This window comes from Enhydra lutris, unplaced genomic scaffold (genome assembly GCF_002288905.1).
Source record: "Enhydra lutris kenyoni isolate GAN:26980312 unplaced genomic scaffold, ASM228890v2 scaffoldscaffold8, whole genome shotgun sequence".
Lineage (NCBI taxonomy): Eukaryota > Metazoa > Chordata > Mammalia > Carnivora > Mustelidae > Enhydra > Enhydra lutris.
Genome location: NW_019154092.1, coordinates 8,962,795 through 8,985,539, shown reverse-complemented (window position 1 = coordinate 8,985,539; position 22,745 = coordinate 8,962,795). Strand labels below are relative to the sequence as shown.

The 22,745-nt window shown below is 39.1% G+C and overlaps 1 protein-coding gene across 2 annotated transcripts in view; it reads left to right on the top strand.

Annotated features, from left to right (window-relative positions):
- The window catches only part of LOC111142547 (protein tyrosine phosphatase, receptor type M), a 769,091-nt gene that overhangs the window by 513,878 nt on the left and 232,468 nt on the right, over positions 1-22,745 (top strand). For both annotated transcript variants that reach the window (XM_022495809.1, XM_022495810.1), the window contains exons 12-13: positions 1-274; positions 1,251-1,287. In XM_022495809.1, coding sequence (XP_022351517.1) covers positions 1-274; positions 1,251-1,287 — 311 coding nt within the window. The remainder of the gene's footprint in view (positions 275-1,250; positions 1,288-22,745) is intronic.

The window sequence follows — 22,745 nt, the reverse complement described above, 5'->3', positions numbered from 1 at the left end:
TGTCTATCAAGTGGTTGTTGAGGAAGAACGTCCTCGAAGAACTAAAAAGACAACAGAAATCTTGAAGTGCTACCCCGTGCCAATTCACTTCCAGAATGCATCCATACTGAACTCCCAGTACTACTTTGCTGCAGAATTCCCAGCGAACAGTCTCCAAGCTGCTCAGCCTTTTACTATTGGTGATAATAAGACATACAACGGATACTGGAACACTCCCCTTCTCCCCCATAAAAGCTACAGAATTTATTTCCAAGCTGCTAGTAGAGCCAACGGGGTAAGTTTTATAGATGGCTATTTCCCTAGGCTATATAGAGTTATTAATGTGAACATGGATTAAAGAAGAGAGTAGTCAGAAATAAAGGCATGCTTTTGTGTGTTTTTACTTAGAGCAAATGTGGGTTTTCTTTCTCTTTCTAAACTTATTTTCACCTAGAGAAATTTATGGAAAGAAATGAATATATTTGTATTTTTTTTTTGGTAGGAAGACTATGTTGTCAACATGATGGTTTTTATTTTCAGTTTTTACTTGTTACCAAAAGTTGGCTAGCAATTCTGCTTAGCTTACTATTTTACAGGAAAACAGTATAGTTACAACACATACATTCAGCTCATTTAAAATTTTGTGAGATACACAACATCTGTCTTTTCAGCATATTCTGTCCCATTTCTTTGGTTTCACAAGAGTTTATGCTTCCTGTAGCTGTGACTAAATTAGGTATCCTTTTTTCTTGCTAAGAGAAAACAGCTTTAGAAAGATAAGATGAAAACAAAATAAAAACTCTGGAGTCATTTCTGAATTTTTTCCCTTTCCTGTTCAGGCCAACCAGAACTATGGTAAGATATTAAAGTCTCCTTAGAAAGAAGTGTGAGTTTTCCAGCATGGGTCTAAGTATCAGCATAGACTTGACTTTTGCCAGTGAAAAGGGGAGAAATCTAGGACCCTGAGTTCGCCTCCAGTAGCATCTGCCCAGAGAGTGAGCAAGGATCTGGAGAAGCTGGGATCGCTAGGCGGGACATCTTGGGGCTAGCTCCTCATTCAACATCCACCCCAGAAATGCCCACGGCCTTCAGCTATGGAACTGCAAAATGAATCTGAGTGGGGTTCCAGAAGTAATCATTGTGTGATTAACACCACACTTGGGGAAAATGAGATCTTCTTTATCGGCATTTGAATAGAATGACAGATAGTCCTATTTGTTTTAAATAAAACACCAATAGTGATTTTTTTCCTCCCTCTTTATTTGACACAGGAAACCAAAATAGACTGTGTCCGAGTGGCCACAAAAGGTAGGTTGAAACTGTGGGATGCTCTCCCAGTTTATGTCTTTTAAAAATTTAGATGGTATTTCAAAACTTCTTGGAATGTTAACTCCACTTAAAGAAGTATATGTATGTGTGGGTGGAGGTATTAGAGTATAAGCAGTTAACACAGACTCACTATTTCATGTAGATTCTTTCTAAATTAAGGAATCATATGATTGTGTTCCAAGCAGTTTTCAGTGGTTAGCTTTCTCAAAATTCTTTTAAAATAAAAGTAATGTTTATGTGATCTAAGTACAGGTTTTTTAAACCAGAGGAGTACTGTGACTGATGAATCTTCACTTGCAAAGTAGTAGAATATTGTCTGCTATTTTTAAGCAAAGACCTAGTGATAACAGCTCTCCCAAGTGGAGGGCATGGGCTTTTTTCACTGAAGGTTTTCACTGACGACAGGTCTCTTGAACCCAGGAACTAGGTGATGTTAGTGGAACTTCTGTTTCCCAGGCCCAGTTAAAATTCTGAGAAAATGTGATCAAGGACCAAATGTAGAAGTGGCTGGGGTGAACCACCATGGGCTTACTACAGACAGCCTCCTGAAAAAAAGAGTAGAGTTGTGTGTGGGCACGAGCTGTGATGTCATCTTCTCAACCTTGCAGTGTGGTTTTAGCCAGCATTTGGGAAGCACTTAAGAAAATGCTTTGAAAAATATAAAGTCCTGCATTAAAATGAGGCATTATAAATTAACACTTGTGGTTGAAAACGCCCTTTCAGACCATCCTAATGACCCTGAACACGATGAATTCTGTGTGATTTAGAAATTCAGAAATGACTGCTTAAAGGCACTGTTGGGTCTGTAGTATTAGATGTTATTGGGCTGTAGGCAGACACTTGACTTCTGTTGGATGAAACTATCTTGTTTTTTGTTGTTTCCCTCTCAGGGAGTGTAGTTTGCTATGTCATAACATCCATCTGCATTTTCAAGTTTCTCATTGAATTCTTATTTCTTGAAGATATATGGCCTTTTAATCGGTTAGCTTGACAAATATTTCTTAGTTTCATTATAATGGGCCAAGCACTGTGTCAGGTACTCACTTACTTGTATTTTATTGGTCCTCATGGGCTCATAGTTCTGTTTCCAACAATCTATGCATATTGATTTTGAAACCCTCAGTTTTTTATATCATACTGTACCTGGCTAAGTGCCTTTATTTTTAGGAATAAATTAATAATGAATGAAATTACAGATATCAGTTGTGTTTTATAAACTGTAATATGTGCTTAGCTATTAGTTATTACAGTTTTATGAAGCCCTCAAATGAGGTATCGATGTCCTGAGACCTCCAGACCACTGCCCATGCTCTAACTGCTGGATTGAATTCTTCCCCTTGGGGTCTGAAAGAGTAAATCCAGTTCCAGTGCCTAATTTATAATGCCTTACATTTAACATCATAGCTGAAAGATTTGAAAGCACTGTCATACATGTGTTATCTATTTCTTCAACATTACTGTGAGAAAAGAGGCAGGTATTGCTATTTTTATATTTTAAATGAAGAAATGCTTATTTTTAGAGACGACTTGACTGACTAAGGTCATTCAGTTGATCTGTGGGTCAAGGCTTAATTCCAAACTTTTGGACTCCGACTCGCAGTGTTTCACTATGTTTCATGGCTCTTCATCCAGCAGAACCTCTAATAAATCTGATTATAGTACTGCATTGTAGTAGTGTCTTCTCTCCCCTTTATTAAAATCAAGACCCTCACCAGTTTCCTTTGAAAACAGTGAAGTATCTACCATCGTGTTCAGCTAAAAGCTAAACAATTATATAAGTAACACCCTTGTAGATACGGAAATCTGATGTTGGCCATTTTCACAATAGATTGACTTATGGTGAATTGGATCATTTTCTTCCATTGGCTAGATTTAATCAATATTCTCTTTTGTTTTTCAATTCACCCAAGGATGATTAGACAATCAGTTGACCTGATTGACTAAATATTCCCCACTCATATTTTCTGAGTCATTTGCAAACATTGATCTAGCAACAAACTCTCTCTACATCAACTCTTTTAGGGAAAGAGGGGAACGGATGTTAATAGTCATTATGTAACAATGTCATGTCTATTCATGAAAGTGTAAGGCAGGAGGACACCTCGGGAGAATATCTCCTTGTTAGGGAACTGCACTGTCCAGTACTATTTTATTTTATTATGTTCTACAGCAGAGATTCAGTGAACTTCCTTTACAGCACAGTCTAATGTCTACACTCCACCCCCCCCATCCCCTCCCCCACCACAGTCAGATCATTTTTCTTTGTTCATGTTAAAGATTCCTTCAGCAGTGCAGGAAACCATTCCGTCTTGACTACTTAGTCAAAACAGAGAAATAGACAGTTCTAATAACTCTACTTGTCCCTTGCAGTAAAGATGCTGGAAATTTAAAAGAGTTGAAAATTTCTGTGTTTTGCCACATATGGCCAACAGTGTGGTGGATTAATTGAATTTCCAGGCACTAAACAACTTTCCTAAGCAGCATTTTGAATTTACAAAGATGTCGATGTTCTCATGAGAGAACTGTTGACAAGTATCTTTATAGAGAAAGTATGGAGGTGGATTTGTTTTCACAGGAAGCTAGTTTGTAATTTTAGGTATGGGTATGTCTCTTGAAGATATATTTCATACTATTTATACATTTAATGTTGTGATTATTTTAATCACATTCCACAGGCATATTTTGACACTAATCATCTCAAATATAAAGCCTCATAAAAATTAGACACAGGAAAAACCCTAAGGTGTGTTCTTACCTATATCCATATGTGTGGGGGATTGCCAATATTTTCCTGTACCCTTTGATTTAACATCCAGATTCCTCATAGGTGTATGTGACTCTATTTTTATTGTTGGCTATAGGCAAACTCATCATAGAATATTCTGTCTCAAGTTAAAAGATAAAGACACCATACAATAATAGAATATACCTGATGTTTGGATGTTACCCTCAATCTGTATGGTGGAGTTAGTTGACGAGCTTTTAGCTAGACTTAGATTCTCTTAGTTTTATTTTGATTTTTAATCACATTCACATTTTTATAGTGGGATTCTTTTCAAGACCACTTTGGTCCAACTGTACCTTAGCAGTTAGTGTATGTATTTTCTTTGACTTTTGCATATGTTATGACTGCCTTATGGTAGGGTTAAAACTCTTTATGCTAGTTCTGGAAGACTTTGTTGATTATCGATTCTAAACGGACAGGATACACTTAATAAAAATCTGTCTTGTAGGTAAATTAGACTTCTCATATTAAATGAGGTATATCCATTCTAATTGATAAAATAATCAATTTAAACTGTATACTTTGCATCAATCTTCCATAAAATAATATTTTCCCTAACATGATACCAGCTGTCTTTCTCTTTGACAGTATAGCCATTTGGGGGCTTTTTTGGTATATGTTTATTTTAAAATGTATGTGAGCACCTGCTAAATGTTAGGCGTAGTATAATCTGTGAGAGTTCCTAATACGTAAATATACCACCTTTAGGTTTTTAAGGATTTGGGGTTCATAAAAGTTTTGGGGTTTTTTGTTTGTCTCTTTGTTTTTAGTGTATGGGACTAGAGTCATATGTGTGTACTTATTTTCCTTTTTTTGCTATGACTTGGCTAACAACAGTGTAACTAGGACTTGAAAAAAAAAAAAAAACTCATGAGAACCCATGCTAAATTCTTTCCAAAAGCATTATAGGAGTCAGACTATAAGTCTCAAAGAAAAAGAAAACAAACCATTACTCTAGTGTCATATTTCAAGGTGAATTTTTTGTGCAAAAAATGCTTTACTGTATTTAAACTCAGTATTTTATTTAACTTATGTTTGTACTGCAATGTGCATATGCTTTGCTGGAAGACCTTCAGAAAACTTTGAAGGATTTCCATTGTCCTGATACAATTTCTACATAGATTCAGAAATTTGAATGTTTCTTTTTTTAATCACTAGGCTCTTTGAGAAGAAGTTCCTCTAGACTGTTTTCCTGTTCACTGTTTTGTTCAACGAAATACCATCATTTCTAGGCCACACTGCTACAGAATGAAAACACACCGATAAAAGAGCTGAAAAGAATGTCTGTTGACATGCAAAGCTAATTAAGAATCCTTTTAATTATTCATATTCAATTCAGAAGAAAACAAATTATGTAGTAAAACCACTCATCTGTGCTAATCTGCTATCATTTTAGCTATGGATTTAGAAATAGAAATGTAGATATGTTCTACATTTGTCTTTCAGCATTTTGTAGAGGAAATATTTTCTTTGATTGATCTGAAGTCATCTTCCCAATGTATGTCATGAGTACATCCAGGCCCCTGAGAAGTTACTAAGGAAAAGAAAACCTTTTTAACTTTGTCCAACCCTATGTTTCCCAAATTATTTGATCCAAACTCATTTTCCAAGGAGCATGAAAGTCATGCCAAAGACTTTGGTAAATACTGGTTCCTCACATTCCAGAAGATCCCACCACACAGGACTGAAATGATACTTTGTAAGTCTGGTCCACTTTTGCTCTTCCGTTCATACCTTTGGACCTAAACGAGATCCTAAATTTATCAGCAACTATTAGAGACTATCTTCAAAGCAGAGGATTGGGATTTCTGACTTTACCTTAACAAATTTAGCAGTATTCTGTTTTATCATGGATTTTTATTGATATTTTAAGACAGAGGGCAGCAAATTTTTAGGCAAAGGGCAGATGGTTAAATATGTTAACCTCGTGAGCCATATGGTCTCTGTCACAACTACTCAGTTCTCCCGTTGCTATGTAAGAGCAGCTGTGGGTGATATGTAAGCAATTAAGGCTGACTGTGTTCCAATAAGACTTTATTTGCAAAAGGAGGCTGTGGGCCAGCTGACTCGTCTTTTAAGGTAATTTGTAACAGAATCTAGTTTTTTTTTTTTTCTTTCTGGTAACTAAAAGTAATAGTCCCAAATGAATACTTTAGAAGGCAGAACATGGAGATCATCTAGAAATCCTTCCTGACATCTATAATGATGCCTTTTCTATGGGGGGTCTTGAGCCTCCAGTTGCAATTTGCCTTTCCTTTAGTTGTGAATACATGGCTGCCCCACGTAGCCATTTTCAAGTTAACTTTTTACTCATATTGTTCACCTTTTCCAGTATTGGGTAGATGCTCTGTTTTTGGTAAGACACTATAATTGTTCTTGAAAGCAGAGTAGGTCACATTTTCCTGAATGTAATAGAAAACCTCACAGGAATGTTGGTTGAACAACAACAGTCAATCACCAAGCAAATGTTGCATGTATACACTTGGTACAACTTTGTGTAACGGGTATTAGGAATCCCATTTTACTGTTTGCAATTGATTATATCAGTATGCAAAATTGCATACTATGTCCTATCAATAAAATTATCTCTGTAGTACCTCAGGAGTCCTCCATCTTCTGACCCAACGGGAAGTTTATTCATCTCACTTAGCAAGACGAGAAAGTTTTCATTAACAATGTGTGAAAGACAATTATCCCACTTTTGAACCCAGTTGCTACAGTTGTCTAGTTATAAGGAGCAGCACTGTGTGAATGGTGCAGAGGAATGTTTCAAAATATTATGCAGCAGCAGTTTTGGGTTTAATTGTGTGCAGATGGTAGATGATCTATTTTCCTTACTCGCTGCCACATTTCTAATAGCACCCAGGCTGTTCCATGTAAATTAGTAATCTTTCATGTAAGCCTGTCCTTAATTTTCCAATATTTTTTCTTTGCATCATTTTCCAGCTGTATCATGTTAGAACTGACGTTTTAATTTTCTATTTTTTCCCCCAATATCTGTGTGTCATAAATGTTAACCATTTAAACACAACTGCTGAGCTGTGCAGGCAAACCCAAGCACCCCGACTGGTCCACTTCAAGACTCTTAATCATGTCTTGGGTCACATGTGGTCCCCGACAACAACAGCAAAGGCGATTACTCATTTTCCTTTCTTGAACCAATGCTTTCAGATGCATTTTTTTATTCAGTCCCTTCATGTGACAAAATAAGGTTCCTAAATGGAAATGTTCTTCGTGAAATTTAGTTACCAGAGAAATTTTTCTACCTAAAAAATATTTTTAGGGAAAGAAGATAATGTGCTCCACAAAGGTGATTTTTAGCAAGAAGAGAAAATATTGTGACTTCAGCAGCAGAATTTTAAGTAACCTGATAAATTTTAAAAGCCTAAAGTCGGGATCGTCAGAATTAGCAACGAATCATTCAGACACTATGCTCAATAGCAGTTGGAAACACTATTCAGTCTAGAGCCTTATTTAGGACTTATGTTTTGCTTTTATTTTTTATTTTTTTTTCCCCTTCGGTTGATCTACCCCAAATCTCAGCCAAAGCTTGCAATTGTGTCATAGTTAGAACTCAAACTGCCTGATGAAAGCCTGTTTAAGGGAAAAGAATTCCGAAAATTCAACACTTTGCTATGTTCTTTTTTTTTTTTTCTTTTTTCTTTTCTTCTCTTTTTGTTGTTGTTGGAACAAAGTTGAGACGATGTGATATACTGATCGAGATTCTCCTTGCTAGCCTAGCTTCAGTCTGGCTTTTTCTTCCCTCATGCATGCTGACCTGGGAATCTTCCTTTGCCATAGCTGCGATAATCGTGACTCAGCTTACAACACCTTACATTCGCATCGCCCCTGCTGCAGGCGACGACCAACTGACAGGTCAGACGTTCAAGTATAGATGAGTCATCTTGCCCATTTCCTGCTCATTTTTCTCAGCTCTGTTTCCCCTCTACATTTCCTCCTTTGCTTAAGGCTTGTTTACAATGTTTCAGACTCTTGGTACAGACCTGTGCCCGCATTAAATTAAGTGATGTGCTTGGCCTCTTCTGTGTGCGCATTTATACCCACGCATTAAGCACAACGCCACTGCATGTTTCCATTGTGTGTTTGTCTGTTGGTGTGTTCCTTTCGAGCCTAATGTTAAACAGAATGAAATTTGCTGGACTTGCGGTAGCAATGCCATCCAACAGGATTTCAGTCAAAATACAGAGAGACGGATGCCCCGTTATGCAAATTAACCTAAAAAGGCTTTGCAGGGTGAGGGAGGTTTACTTTTCACCTTGTAGGGTCTAGTTTGCACGCACATTTAGTAACACGCAGTCTTGAATTGGAGCCACCCAAAGCTGTTTGGGGTGACACCGTTCAAACAGCTTTTCATGTACTTACAACTGCAGCAGAGCTGATTGCATTCCTTCTAGAACCAAAGTGTTTATATAAAGCAGTGACACATCTGCAAGTCAAATGCATTGAATAATTTAGGGAAGTTTCTAAAAAATTGAATGGCTTCGAGTCACGGAGTTGAACTGCGTGATTCTCTGTAGAAGGAAAAGCACACAGAAAGAGAACTTAGCTAAGAGAAATTAGCTTGTCCATCCGTACTGTCTCTAAAGGAGTATGGACATCTGCAGAAACTCCTAAGGAAAGAGCCCAGTCAATTACTCCAGATCGAAGGTGAGTGGCGAGAGAACCCCAGAAGACAAATTTTTGTCCCGCAGTAAAAGCAAGCCACGGTCAAGATGTCTGACAGAATTACATGGACAGGGTTCAAATTCTGGTCTCAGGGACATCATCGATGTTGTAGTTTGTGGCAGGTTGTAGAACATTCTGCCACTTTCCATAGAATTCCACTCCAGCAATTGTTTTAAGTGTATGCAACAAGGGAATATTCTCTAACGTTTAAGGGGAAAAAAAAGTATAGCTTAACTCATGGTAAGAATTCATAAATGTTTAAGTTGTTCTGCGAGCTTATATGTGCACTTTTTTTTGGAAAATAAAAGCTACTGAGACTCAGGAAATGTACAGACTGAGTTTCGTAAGGTGAAGAAATGTAGGCTAATTCTACTTCTTCCTCCCCTGGAATTCTCTACACATTTCCAGTCCTCTGTTTCAGGGCCTGAAAGCTATAAAGTTATTATTAACCATTCTGCTTCTGTTGCTTCCAAGTTTCTTTTCAAGCACATTTCTTTCACCGATTCAAGTCCTACTTGTTACAGACTCTTTCTTACCCTGAATTTCTGAAGTGCTCTTCCCAAACAATAGAAGTGCTTAAGGGGTAGTGTCTCTCTTAACATAAGCTTTCCACTCTAAAACCTTCCTATGTAAGGATTGCACATGGCCTGTGGTCAGGTTAGGTGTCCATCATGGAGGTAACCTGAGATCCTTGAGCAAGTCTGACCCCCAGATGGCACCAATGTTATCAGCTAACCATTAAAAATGGGTTGGCCCCACTATCCTTTAATAAATGCTGTGCCGTTCTCAAGCTTTGCCTGTATCTACTACTTCCATATTAAGCATGCTGTTTACTAGACATAAAGTAAGTGAGACTTCTGAACATAGAATTCTCTCTAAAACTTGCATAATTAAGAAGATACCTCATAAATCAGCCTCCTTCCCAATGCTTTCCAATCCAGTGTATCTTGTTACTTGGGAACTAGTCTGTGAAGGACACATATATTGCTGTACTGTATGGCTGTCATTCATTTAAAGGCTGCAGGAGATCTCCATCATTTATTTTGGTTTATTAGAGATTAAAATGATGGAGTGTTAGAATAAGCCTCAAAAACCAGTAAAAAAAAAACCTACTCCTGATCTTTTTTTCAGTATTTACCACTGGTCTTAATGATGGTTAATCTAACCCAGATAAAATCAAAATCAAGTAATATTTCTTTTGCCTTTTCCATTTGCATCAGCCATCAACTTTGATAGCGGTAACACTGTCTTTTTTAATAGATTTATTCATGAGTCATACTGCAAGCTTGAGGCTTAATGTGTTCAATCACCGATCTGACATTTATTGAGCACCTTCTGTGTGCCAGGTATAGATCTACTGACTTTTATAAAGAGCTTCTGGATGGTTACCCAGGCTCTGGCATCAGGCATTTTGCATTAGTCACATCAAAACCCATGTATATACATGCTCTTAGGAGTGAAAACTTACCGTCATGCTCGTCATTTAGCAGTTAGTAAAAGACAACAGTTTTGTAACTAATGGGCGAAAAGGACATGGATTTCCAAACCTTTCTCGTCATGCGGAGCAGCTTAGGAAATGGTCTCTGGGACAGTTGTGAACACTGCACATCTGTGACCTATTCAACAGTTGTGATTTTGTTTATTCAATCAATATCGTCCCTTCCAGAAGCCAACAGGAGACACATGAGGGATAGATACGCCCTCCGCGGTGTTTTTGTTCATTCTGTTGTATCTGTGCTGACATCATACTCCTACAAGGGCTGCTCAAGGCTGTACTTATCTAGGAAGCTTTAGGGAGATAGTTCTCTGCAACATAGTTCCTTCATCCCAGAACATGACATGTGTGGCTTGAGTTTTCCCTGGCATGGGTGGGCCCTCACTCGCTCGCCTAACAAAGAACACAAGTGCCCTGGTGACCTGATGTCGGCACCAGGACTATGCCAGACATAGCAGAATTCTCCTATATTTAACTGATCTGATTCATTGAGCAAAGGCAGATCAGACCGCAGACCGCTAGTGCATTGGATGAGCAGGCCTGTCACTGTGCTGGGGAGTGTGTCTTTAAATTTGTTGTCCTCAATCAAGAGTGAGAATACATCATTATGCAACATACACACATATACCGACACATTAGTTTAACTGAAGCATAGACCTTAGAAACCATACTGCTAAGGCTACTCACTGAGTAAGATGCACTCTGATGTGTTCTATTCTGTTCCATCTTATTCTGTTTTTTAAAAAATTCTAGTCACTACCTACTAAGCTGATTTCATTTCTCACTCTTGGGTTGTAACCCACAGCTTTAAAAAACACTTTACTCAGCCACTGGATTTAGGAGATTATAAAAGGAAACAGAATATGTAACTGGAATAAAGGTACTATCTACCTCAAAACCACTCTAAAGAGTGCACACAGAGAAAGTTCTAGAAACTGGAAATACTTCTGGTTTCCACTTTGTTCCCTTTATTATGTGATTAATTGTCTGCAATATAGTACTGCTTTAGGAAGAAAATTAAAAACTGTACACGCTAGAAATTTCTCTTCAAGATCTTTTAGTTAATTTTATAAATATCTGTAGGCTGTTTATTTTATATTAAGATATTTCTGTTTATGATTTAATAACCCAGCCAACTCTGAAATGCTGTAGAGAATGTTTTCCTTAAACAAATTTTTTATCATCTGTTTTGGTTCACCCATACATCTAATATGATAAGATCTGTATCTTAGAATATTTATAAACAAAGTGACTTCTGGGACTCAAGTACAGATCAGATATAGCAGAGCATGTAGAATTACTTGCTAGATATAATTAGTGCTGGAGGAAAAAAAAGAGAGAGACAGAACTAGCCAACAATTATTCCCACACAGTTTCAAGTTTTGAAAAATATACATGTAGCATATGTCTGTATTGTCAAAGGTAAACACAGCTGGACATTAAAGCTGTAAAAACAGATTTTATTCAGTAACTAGCGACTGTAGGGGATAGAGGTGGGCTCCATTTTGATTTGCGCAGATGGGACTGGTGTTTTAAAAGGAGAACGAGGGGGTAGGGAGGATGCAAACAAGGGCTCAGTGGAGTCAGGGCAGTGAAAAATTACAGCCATCAGGAAGGGTTTCTTGGTACACGAGATCCCCACCTGGTTTGCTTACTGGCATTTATCCAAGTTGGGTTGCTGCCCTCCCCTAGGAGCTGGGAAACGGGCCCCGTCTTCAGGTGTCACTGGAACAAACCCTCAATTCTTTGGGCAGCCTCGAGTTTCCGCAGGCAGGCATTTTAAGGGGGATCAGATCATCTAAGGATACAGCCTCGAGTGGTTAGAAACCATCAGTGTTCAAGTCTTTATAGGCCAAGGTTGAGCACTAGGGTGGATAGAGTTCAGAGGAGCCGTCTGGAGTTTGGTCACAGAGAGAATCTTGCCAATGTGTAGGCAAAGTGATCATGAGATCAATTCCAAAGAATTTCTTTTTCTCCTTAATGTAGCTCTTAAAACAAATAGAGTTTTATTTTATTTATTTATTTATTTATTTATTTAGGAGCATGTACACATGGGGGTAGGGGCAGAGGGAGAAGGGGAGAATCTCAAGCAGACTCCTCTCGGAGGCAAGCCTGACAACAGAGCGCCATCCTATGACCCTGAGATCATGACCTGCCCCGAAATCACAAGTCGGACCTATAACTGAATAAGCCACCCTGGCACCTCAATGGAGTTTTTTTTCTTTTTAATGTAAAGTCTAAAACATGGAAGTCCCTGAACTCTATCCCACTGAAGAAGTCAAGCCTCTGAATGTACGAGAACCTTCTGTGTTCTGGGCCCTGTGCTGGAGACTTGCACAGGCCTTATTTCACTGAGAGAACACCGTCAGTCTTCTCAGTTGAGAAAAGGAAATGCAAAGGGATTAAACACCTCCACGGGCCCCAAAGGACTGAAATGCAGTCAAGTCAGGGAGAGAAATCAGATTCCAGGTCTTGTGACTTGAGCCCTGGACTCTTCTAACCTCAGCATCTGTTTGAACTTCTCCCTCTTAGCCCTCCGTGCCCTCCACGCTCTCCTCTGTCCCTTCCTGGGCCCCTCAGGCCTCACTTACTTCCCACCCGGCCTGGATGCCCCACACAGCCCTTTCGGGTGGGGTTTTTTTTTTGTTTTTTTGTTTTTTTAATTTATTTATTTGACAGAGCAAGAGAGAGCAGAAGTAGGCAGAGCAGCAGGCAGAGGGAGAAACAGGCTCCCTGCTGAGCAGGGAGCCCGATGCTGGGCTCGATCCCAGGACCCTGGGATCATGACCTGAGCTGAAGGCAGAGGCTTAACCCACTGAGCCACTCGGGCGCCCTCGGGTGGGTTTTTATTGACACCTGGATGCTCTGGGCTCCTTGCCCCCTTGCCTTCACCACCTATCATCCTGGTTCCCAGCCTGAGAAATCCCATCGCCTGCTTGCCTGGCTCCTATCTTCACACTTCAAGTGTTGCTTGACAAATGGCGGAACAGGCAGATTAATTCTGCTCGAGGTTGGTGCTTTTCCCCTCACCTTGATGTCTCCCGCTGATCAGTGAATGTCCCCTGCATACACATTTATAGGACACTGCCCTCTTCTCCCACCCAGCTCTTCCCTCAGCCCCGAGCCCAAGACAGCCAGCTCAGGCCTCCCCTTCCATTGCTGTGCCCTCTGTCCTAGGCGAGCTGCCCTTTGCCAGCCATGGCACATTCGGCCTTCCTCACAGCCCTGCGGGTCCTAGCTGTTGGGTCCCAGAAGCCACCTTTTCCTTAGGAACAAAAACCATAATTGAGGTTCACCAGCAATAGCCCAAGGAGATTTCTCAGAACCTAACTGATAAGTGGGATCTGTAGCAAAGATCAAATTTAAGTATACCCTGAAGCCCTAACACCATCTTTCCAGAGCACGTGTTTCTCCTGCCATCTTTACAAAGAATGAAGGAGAGTGCTAGATCCTATTTGTCTCAGCTCATGGATTTTGAGCCGTAGGCAAGGGCTGACGCTAGGCAGGAAGCCCAGATTAGGATCTAAGTTTGGTGGTGACTGCAGGGGGAGGTACATGGGGAAAGGTAAGGACCTCAAATCCTTTGTTCCATAGATGCTCATTAGTCAGTTGCCAGAGACCATCTGCAGTGGAAACCCTATACATTGTCTAATCCAGTCGTTCTCAAACAGTGCTTTGTGGGTTTCCATGGGATTCCTCTCACACAGGCCTCTGGGCTGGGCACCAGCTCACGTTAGAACAGTTATGGGTAGCATGGCGGGTGGGAACATGGGCTTGAGTACTAAATCAGTCAGGTTCAAATCCCAGCTATGTCGCCTACCAGCAGAGTGACCTTGGGCAAGTTACTTCAAATCTCTGTGGCTCAGTTTGCTCATCAGTGAAATGGGAATTTCAGTTTTACTCACAGTAAAGTTGTGAGGATTAAATGGAGCAAGTGAAGTACTTAGCAAACCCTCAATTAATGTGACCTATTAGTTTTTTTCTGCCTTAATACACTCTTCAATTATGGGAACAACACAAACCCTTTCATTCCTTCATTGATTCATCAAGCACATGTTTCCTGAGTGTCTGCTACATACGGTAGACACTGTGCTAAGCTCTTGGGATATGCCAGTGAACAAAGCTTATAAAAACTCAGATATACTGAACAATTGTATCCTATGTCTGTACTGACCTCATCCCCAGCCCCTATAATAGAGGTCTTTCTCTCTACGTAAAAATATATAAATGAAGGAGCACCTGGGTGGCTCAGTGAGTTAAAGCCTCTGCCTTCAGCTCAGGTCATGATCCTAGGATCCTGGGATCGAGCCCCACATCGGACTCTCTGCTCCATGGGGAGCCTGCTTCCGCCTCTCTCTCTTTGCCGGCCTCTCTGCCTTCGGCTCAGGTCATGATCTGGGTTCCTGGGATCGAGTCCCACATCGGGCTTCCTGCTCAGCAGGGAGCCTACTTCTCCTTCTTCCACTCTCCCTGCTTGTGCTCTCTCTCTCTTTCTGACAAAAAAAAAATCTTCAAAAATATATAGATATAAAAATATATCCAGACGTTTTCACTATCACTTATATACTTAGCTCTGCCACTTGCATTTTATATTTAATAGCCGATGAATTCTCCTTCAAACCAATACATATCAATCTTAAGACATTCGTTTACCAATATGAAGATTGTTCTTCTGTAGGGCCATGTGATGATCTTTTCACTTAGCCCCTTGTTCAGGGACATTCAGATTTTCACCAATTTTTTTTCCTGCTAACAACAATAATCACCACCACAAACTGGATAAATAACTGGATAAATAAAATAAAATAACTGGAATAAAATAAAATAAAATAACTGGAAAAAATAAAGTAAAATAAATAACTGGATAAATAAAATAAAAAACTGGATAAATAACATAAGAAACTGGAATAAAGAACCTTGTATGTGTTCTTTCCATTATAACATTTATTTCTCAGTGATTCCCAAATTGGTGTCAAAGGCCAAGTTCATTTTTTATGTACAACTGGCCATATTCCTTTCCTTCCACATCGTAGCAATTCATTCCCAAGTACCTGCTAAGCACCCCTTCCCACAGCTCCACACGCTCTGATACTTACCACCTCATGCTTCCAGTATGGTGTGTGAAGATGGGATTCTCCTGACCTTTCCCGAAGCCAATAGTCATTGGCCATTTGCATTTCTTCTTCTCTGTTCGTTCATACTTATTCCTGTCAGTCACTCTTGTTTTGACCCCACAGTGTCTTTTGGCTTAAAGAAGTTTGCATTTTCAAATAATCAATATGTTCCCATGTTCCTTTATTTCTCCAAGGTTATTGTTTTGCCTGAGAAGGTGTTCACATCTCTGTGATTATTCAGCCAGTCCCCTGAATTTTAGTTCTCGAATCCATCTGGAAATGACCACTGATATGGTGTGGTGTATTGCCAAGGGAGAGGTCTAGCTTTTTCCAGAGAGACAGCAGTTAGACTGGCTCTCATTATTAAATAAACAGTAATTTTCTTACAGAATTGAAACGCCATATTGTCACATGTTAAGATACATATATAGATTTTGTCATGGTCCTCTTTGGGTCTTCCTACATATTTATCATAATTTTTTATTATGATGGCTTTTATGATATTTTATTACCTGAAACTAGAATTCTCCCCATACTCTTTGTCAAAAATCCCTCCCCACTGATGCCTCCTTGTTTACTTTATCAGTCCTTATGATGGCCTAGAGCCTTAGATGTCTTCCCCACTGCACTAACATATCTGTTGTTAACACTGATTCCACATCCATTGCCCTGACCTCCCTGTTGTTCTCTTCGGCCATATCTGCCATGCTTCCTTCTTTCACCTTTGCTCCCACTTTCCCCTTGCTTAGGAATATTCTCCCCCAGACATCAACTTGACTAACCCTCCTACCTCTAGTACTTCTTGCTCAAATCCACCTTCTCAACAAGGTCGGCCATGAATACTCACCCTTCTTCCTACTGCAGCCTTCTATGAGATCTCTCCCCATCCTCTCCTCACAATTTGTCCCCTTAGGCTGCTACTTTCTTCCTTTTTATAACCCTCCTCACCTTATGTGCTTATTTCTGTTTGCTCCTGTCTTTCCCCCCTCATAGAATACAAGCCCTTGAGGACAGGAATCTTCATCTGCTATTTTGTGATATATCGTAGGCACTGAGAAGGTTCCCAGGGTTCTCTATTTGTAAATGAAGTGGTAACTAAAATTGTATTTTAACCATACTGAGTAGTTCAGAGGACTGGATACAGCTTGAAGATGGTGTGATTGTTTCCTGAATTTGAGCTTAGTCAGTGGCAGAAACAGCAAATGCAACGGTCCAGTGGTGGAAAGTAGCATGACGAAGAATGAAATATTACAAAAAAAAAAAAAAAAAAAAAAAAAGGCCCTCGTGGCTGGAGAACAGAGAACATCCTGCAAAAAGGATGTGTGATGAGTGGTCAACTTGTACAGACAGACAGAGGCCAACTGAGACCTCAAAAGTTACATGAAGGACTTTCATGTTGATCCTATAAGCAATGGGCAGCCATTGAGGTATTTTCAGAGGTGGACAGGTTCAAGTTTGCACTGTACACTTCAGCCACACTAGAAACATTGGAGGGCAGATGAAATAGGCTAAAGATTGGAAGAAAACTCTATGAAATGGAAGATTGTCCAGCAGCCTAGAGAAAAAAGAACAGAGGGAACGGGTATGAACAGAAGAGCTAAATGCCGGCAAACAGATAGAGCCTCAGCTCCGGCCCTGGGGTCTTGATAATCTGCAATCGTCATGGAAGAGCACATGGTAGGGAATTTAAGTGACAAGTTCAAACATATCGAAGGAATGCTCTAAGTACTTTTGAGATGGAATGGTTTCATTCAACCTCTTGCGTGAGTTACCCACTTCATTTATTTTGAGAGCTATTTACCAGGGTATTCATATAAATCAAAATTGACAAAGAACATAAAGGATAATAAAACTCAGCAATATTATTTGAATATATGGTCACTCAGATAAAATCTCACCACCGTTCACTGCAGACACTTATATTTTGTCCTTTTAAGAGTTCAGTCATTAGACTCATAAAATGTTGTGTTGGAGACTGTTAATTTTGTCGACTAGGAAATATATGTAGAAATATTTTTATCTACTACTACAGGGGCTCTATTTCTTTTATCTTGATACTTCCTACAACCCACCACTCAGTGCTTGGCACTTGAAAGACACTCAGAGACCAGCTAAAATTTCTGGTGGAATGAATTCATGTGTAAAAGTTAAAATTCCTTTAAAGGCATGAACCAATTTCCACACCCCAGTTTTTTTTTTAAGAAAAATAATATCTGTACCACAAAGGAGCCCCCAGCTATGGCTGCCATCAGGAGGAGTGGGACTCGGGGGCAAGGGCTGGGCCAAGTGTCATATAGCCATCCCATGGTTAGCCTTTGTTAGCAAGTGGGACATGCAGTTCCAGTCTAATAGAACTAAGTTATAACTTTGCCATCCCTGAAATACTTAGCTTTAGGGAGATAGGCTCTGCCCAGCTCCCAACATGTCCACTGTCCATACTGTAGGAGAGAAATGTCACTCATTCATCCCTTATGTGAAGAGTTTCTTGTCCCCTTGGGAAGCTTGATGTGTAATTAGCTCTGTGTTAAGAGATGCAGAGAATTCAAAATCCAAAAAGTGCAATGCTCCTCTCAGGGATACCAAGGATCTTTGTTAAAACCAACATAAACAAACAAACAAACAAAAAACCCAACATAAACAGTTGACTAAATATTCCACGAAAAAAAAATTTACTAGTATCTTGAACCATTTGTAATAATGGTAAATGTTTAATGAAATAAGTTGACATATATTCAGCTGTGCTCCAAAAAATAGTACCTGTATGATAGATTCTGTCTCAGTGTCAGGAGCTTTGATTTAATCTTTAGAGAGAATTTTGGGTAAAAATAAAGGGAAGATAATGCCTCCTTTAGGCTTTCCTATAAATAAAAATAGCCAAACTCTTCATTAAGCTGATAATCCATTTATTGGAAACAGTGGCTGAATTAAAGCTACCATTTTCCAATTAGTCAGGTATCCTCATTTTTCAGGTACATTATCATATCAATATGGGTGACTAGCAGTTCATGTGCCGCCTTATCTTAGGCACTCTCTTTTCAAACAGTGAAGGGGGGGAATGTATATACTACACATCAGTGCTATATATACTTTGGCCGTGGAGGCCAATATGGAAAGTTAGTGAGGGTTGAATTTGGCTGGAATTTCAGCATCTCTTATAAAGGTTGCTTGAGTATTCTAAAAATTTCCTTTTCAGCCGCAAAGAATATAAAGTGAGAGGAAATTTTTATTCTTTCTGCAACACGAGCTGAATGCATTTTAATGGGCTGTAGTGTCACTGGTGATTTATTACCCCTTTTTGTTCTTTTATGTGTTATATTTGTCATTTTGCTATGGCAGTTTCATCTATAAAATAGTATAGTTACAAGGAAATGGTGAGGGGATACAGGACTGCCATGGGAGATTCTGTTGCTTTTTCCTTGTCATTTTGGGGAAGGAAATACTGAGTCAAATGTCAAGTGTTTAGTTTCAGAAATAATATATTTTAAAAGATGTATATTGCACCAAAATAGTATTGTTTTCCATTTTTGCTACATAAACTTAAGAATTTCTGTGTAACAATTTTCAATATAAGAGAACAACTTCATTTTTCAATATCCTTTTGTGTTTTCCCTTCTATCAGCAGGGTGATAAAGGAAAATATAACAATGTATTTAACTGTCTTTTATTTGCTTATGGCATAGAGCATTCTGTCTTGAAAAGTGCAAATTGAAATTTTATATTTTAGGAAATTTACCTTTTAATTTCAATATGAATCTAGGGCATTGTACAGGTCCAACACAGATGCTGCAATAAAGTTTTGAGCTCAAAATAAACCAAGCCTTTGGTAAGAGATTCAATACATTGTGAAAAAGAAAGTGCATACAGTTTGAAAACTAGTTCAAGATTTTTGCATAAAAGATTTCATATTGATGAGTTGAATTATCCTTGCCTTTTTTCTAAGGAAAGATATTAAATTTTATAGTGAAATTAAATTAATTCATCCTTGATATGAGTAAACATGGAAAAGTCCTGGATATTTTAAAAATATTTATCAAAATTGAGTGACACTGTCTATTTCTCTATGTCTTTCTCTTCAACCTAGTGTCCAGCACGGAACCAGACACATAGTAGATGTTCAAAAGCATCTACTTGTTGATAGATATCAATCCTGATATTCTGATTTTCATCCTTTGTTTTAGACAAATGTAACTACAATTTAGAAAATAAGGCATCAAGATTAATTCTGACAGTTTTAGGTGTAAGGCATCTGTGAAATTCATTCAGAATTTGTAGGCAAAGGGCCATGTTCTGCTGTCGTGCAATTAACTTTTTGGTTGGCTTCGAACTAGTCTCTTTTATAAATAAGTATCTTTAGAATACTGTAAAATACTTACTATTTGTGAGAGGGGTTTTTTACAACATCTGTGGATGTGATCCAATATACGTACTCAGGATGGAAAGGAGTCAGAAATTCCTTCATGATCTTGACACAGCACGATACAGAAGAGGTAGCAGATCGAGAAAACATTGAGGATAGATCTAGAATGAATAAATGTCCCTTTCAAAGAAAGAATTCTTATTTTAAATGCTTTGTTGACCTTGTAAAAGAATCAGGGGACAATCAGGATGGGCAAGTGAAAGGAGAAAAGCACAGTCCTTCCAACAGGGACAGATTTCTTTTGCCATCTTGACAATATCGGTCAATGCCAAGACGTGTTCATCAGTGACTCCAGTGGGCTAAGAGGAAGGCCTAAAGTCTTTAAAAAGAAGGGCTTCTAAAATTCTAGCAGGTTAAAATTTCCCAACCACACACCCCAACACACACACACACACACACACACACACACACACACATACATACACACAACTCTTAGAAATGTCATAGTTGCCAAGGTGAGAGGATCTTGGGTGATATCCAATTTGTTCTCAAACCCTGGCATTTCTAGCTTGGCCACCATACATTCTTTTTCTTTTCTTTTACTTTTTTTCTGAACAGAAAACACATTTACTTTTTATTTGTAAATAATGTTAAACTTTAAGTTACAAAAATAAAAATATCACAGAGAATACTGGTATATCCTTTATCCCATTCATCTGTTGGAAACGTTTTACCCTGTTTGTTCTGTCATTTGCTCTCTCCCCACACGTGTGTGCCCACACACATATGGTTTTTTTCTGAAGGATTCGAGAACAACTTACCCATGTCATGACCCTTCACCCCTAAATATTTGAGTGCATACTTGCTAAGGATAGAGATATTCTATTATATAATCATACTAGAGTTATCAACTTAATGGATTTACTTTAACTCAGTACTTTACTTTCTTATTCCAGTTTTCCAAACCTAAAATGCTTTTTGTGACATTTCCCTCCTCCATTACAGGATGTAGTCTAGGATTAGTTACTTTATTTGGTTTTATGTCTGGTCAGGGTTCTCACTGTGGGAAGGCTGTGCTAGGGGCCAGGGGAAGAGAGGTTGCTCTCCTTGGTGGAACTGTAGTGTTTTTCTTGCCACTTTCCCATCTCATATGCTTGTGAAATGGGAATCCATGATTTCATGGAGGTACAGGACCAAGGGGCTATCACTTTCCTTGCTGATAAATTATTCAAAACAGTATTTTTATTAAAAATTAATATGTCCTTGAGTAAAATGCAACATCTGCATGCTTTATTTGGAAAGAATAAATTTCCTGCCAGTGGTAGGTCACTTAGGATAAACCTCAGTTGCTCATCTTCTCATCTGCCCTTATGGGTACAAGCGATGGGAAAGTGTAAGTATCACGGTCCCTTTGACCAGCTCACAAGTAACAGTGAGTTGAGGGCCCTCAGGTTTGGACTTCAGGACATTTTCAAAACCACGTGGTCTCCCAGGGCAGTTTTGAAACATATCTGACAGGAACCTGGGCCTAATGAACCTCTGCACCAGATTTTAGTAGGGTGGTTCACGTAAGAACTCCAGATCCCAGTGCGTATAATTTAGAAAACATTCACTTTAGTTTTTGTTTGTTTGTTTGTTGCATTTACTTTAAACAAAAGGGAGTGCGACCAAGGTCGAGGCTTTGGGGGGGCGGGGGGGGGGGGGGTCTCTTAAACTCTAAACCTCAGCTTCCCTATCTCCAAAACAGAGAGATTACTTTTCTTAGCCTCATGGTAGGCCTTGGGAGAATGAATACAATGACAGATACAAAGGACCTGCACCAAGCAGGCTCAGGGTAAAGAGGAGGAATTGGCAGTTGCTGGTAACTTCCTTTATGCTCTGCTGTTGTTATTCCAATAGAAGATTGTTTTAGGGCCCTCTGGTCTTTCAAGAGAACTAGGTAATTAATCTGGGCCACTGCCACTCCCAAATTTGAAAGCTGCAGTCCCTCTGAGAGGCTCCAAATTGAACTTTCTGGGAAATGAATGGATTTCTTGACACTATGGAGGGTGTTATTTACATGGACACCATGTGCACGCTGTGGTCTCCAGGAGCACCAGAGCGTGAGAGGAACGTTATTATTCTGTCACATGTCAAGACCTGTAATGAGTCCCCCACAGATGATATTTTCCATTTGCCCGTCTTTGGGATATCAACTGCATCAGCATGGCCCAGGCTATTATCGTGCTCCTGGCAATGATGGTGATGATGATAATAATGAAAAAGTTACTGCATTTTCAAAGACAACTACTTTATTTGAAGCAGTAATAGCCCAAAGCAGTGTATAACCTACTCTGCTCTTCCCTGTAGCCCTGCGCCACGGAATAAATGCCAGGCTCCCTTTATTGTCCTGGCCATTTGGGGTTCCTTTGTTCCTCACTGTCCTTGGTTTAAATGTGGACACCTCTCTTTGATCCGTTCTCCAGGGGGCACTAGACGACTCACTTTAATAGAACTCCATTAAGAAAGCTTATAGATTATCACATTGATTAACGTTTTTAGACATTGAATATGAAGTTGGAAAAATACAGAGTGGTTCTGAAGTTTTCTTTCACATGCTGTTTTCATTTAGGAGAGTAAATAACTATCTCAGAAACAATCTTTGCAAGTAAGCTTGGCACCTGACCTGGAGTTAATAAATGGCATCTGTTCAGCACATCTATCCATATCTCTGATGAGTTTCCCATTTACTCTAGTAAATATTCAAGCAATACATCAATTTAGCAATGTAATTGATGTTCAGTTTAATTTACCTATTGGTATTGCTAATGATGCAATTATTAATTATGGTTTATTATTAATTATAACAGTTTACTCAATTGGAGCTCTTGGTCAGAGCTCATACCAGCATATCAGCTTTTGCCTGGGATTTTATTGGTCTTTGCAATGGTTTAATTTTACTTATTATATCAAGATTATATAGGACTTCAGAGTAAACATGATGGGAAACAAAGCTATCTT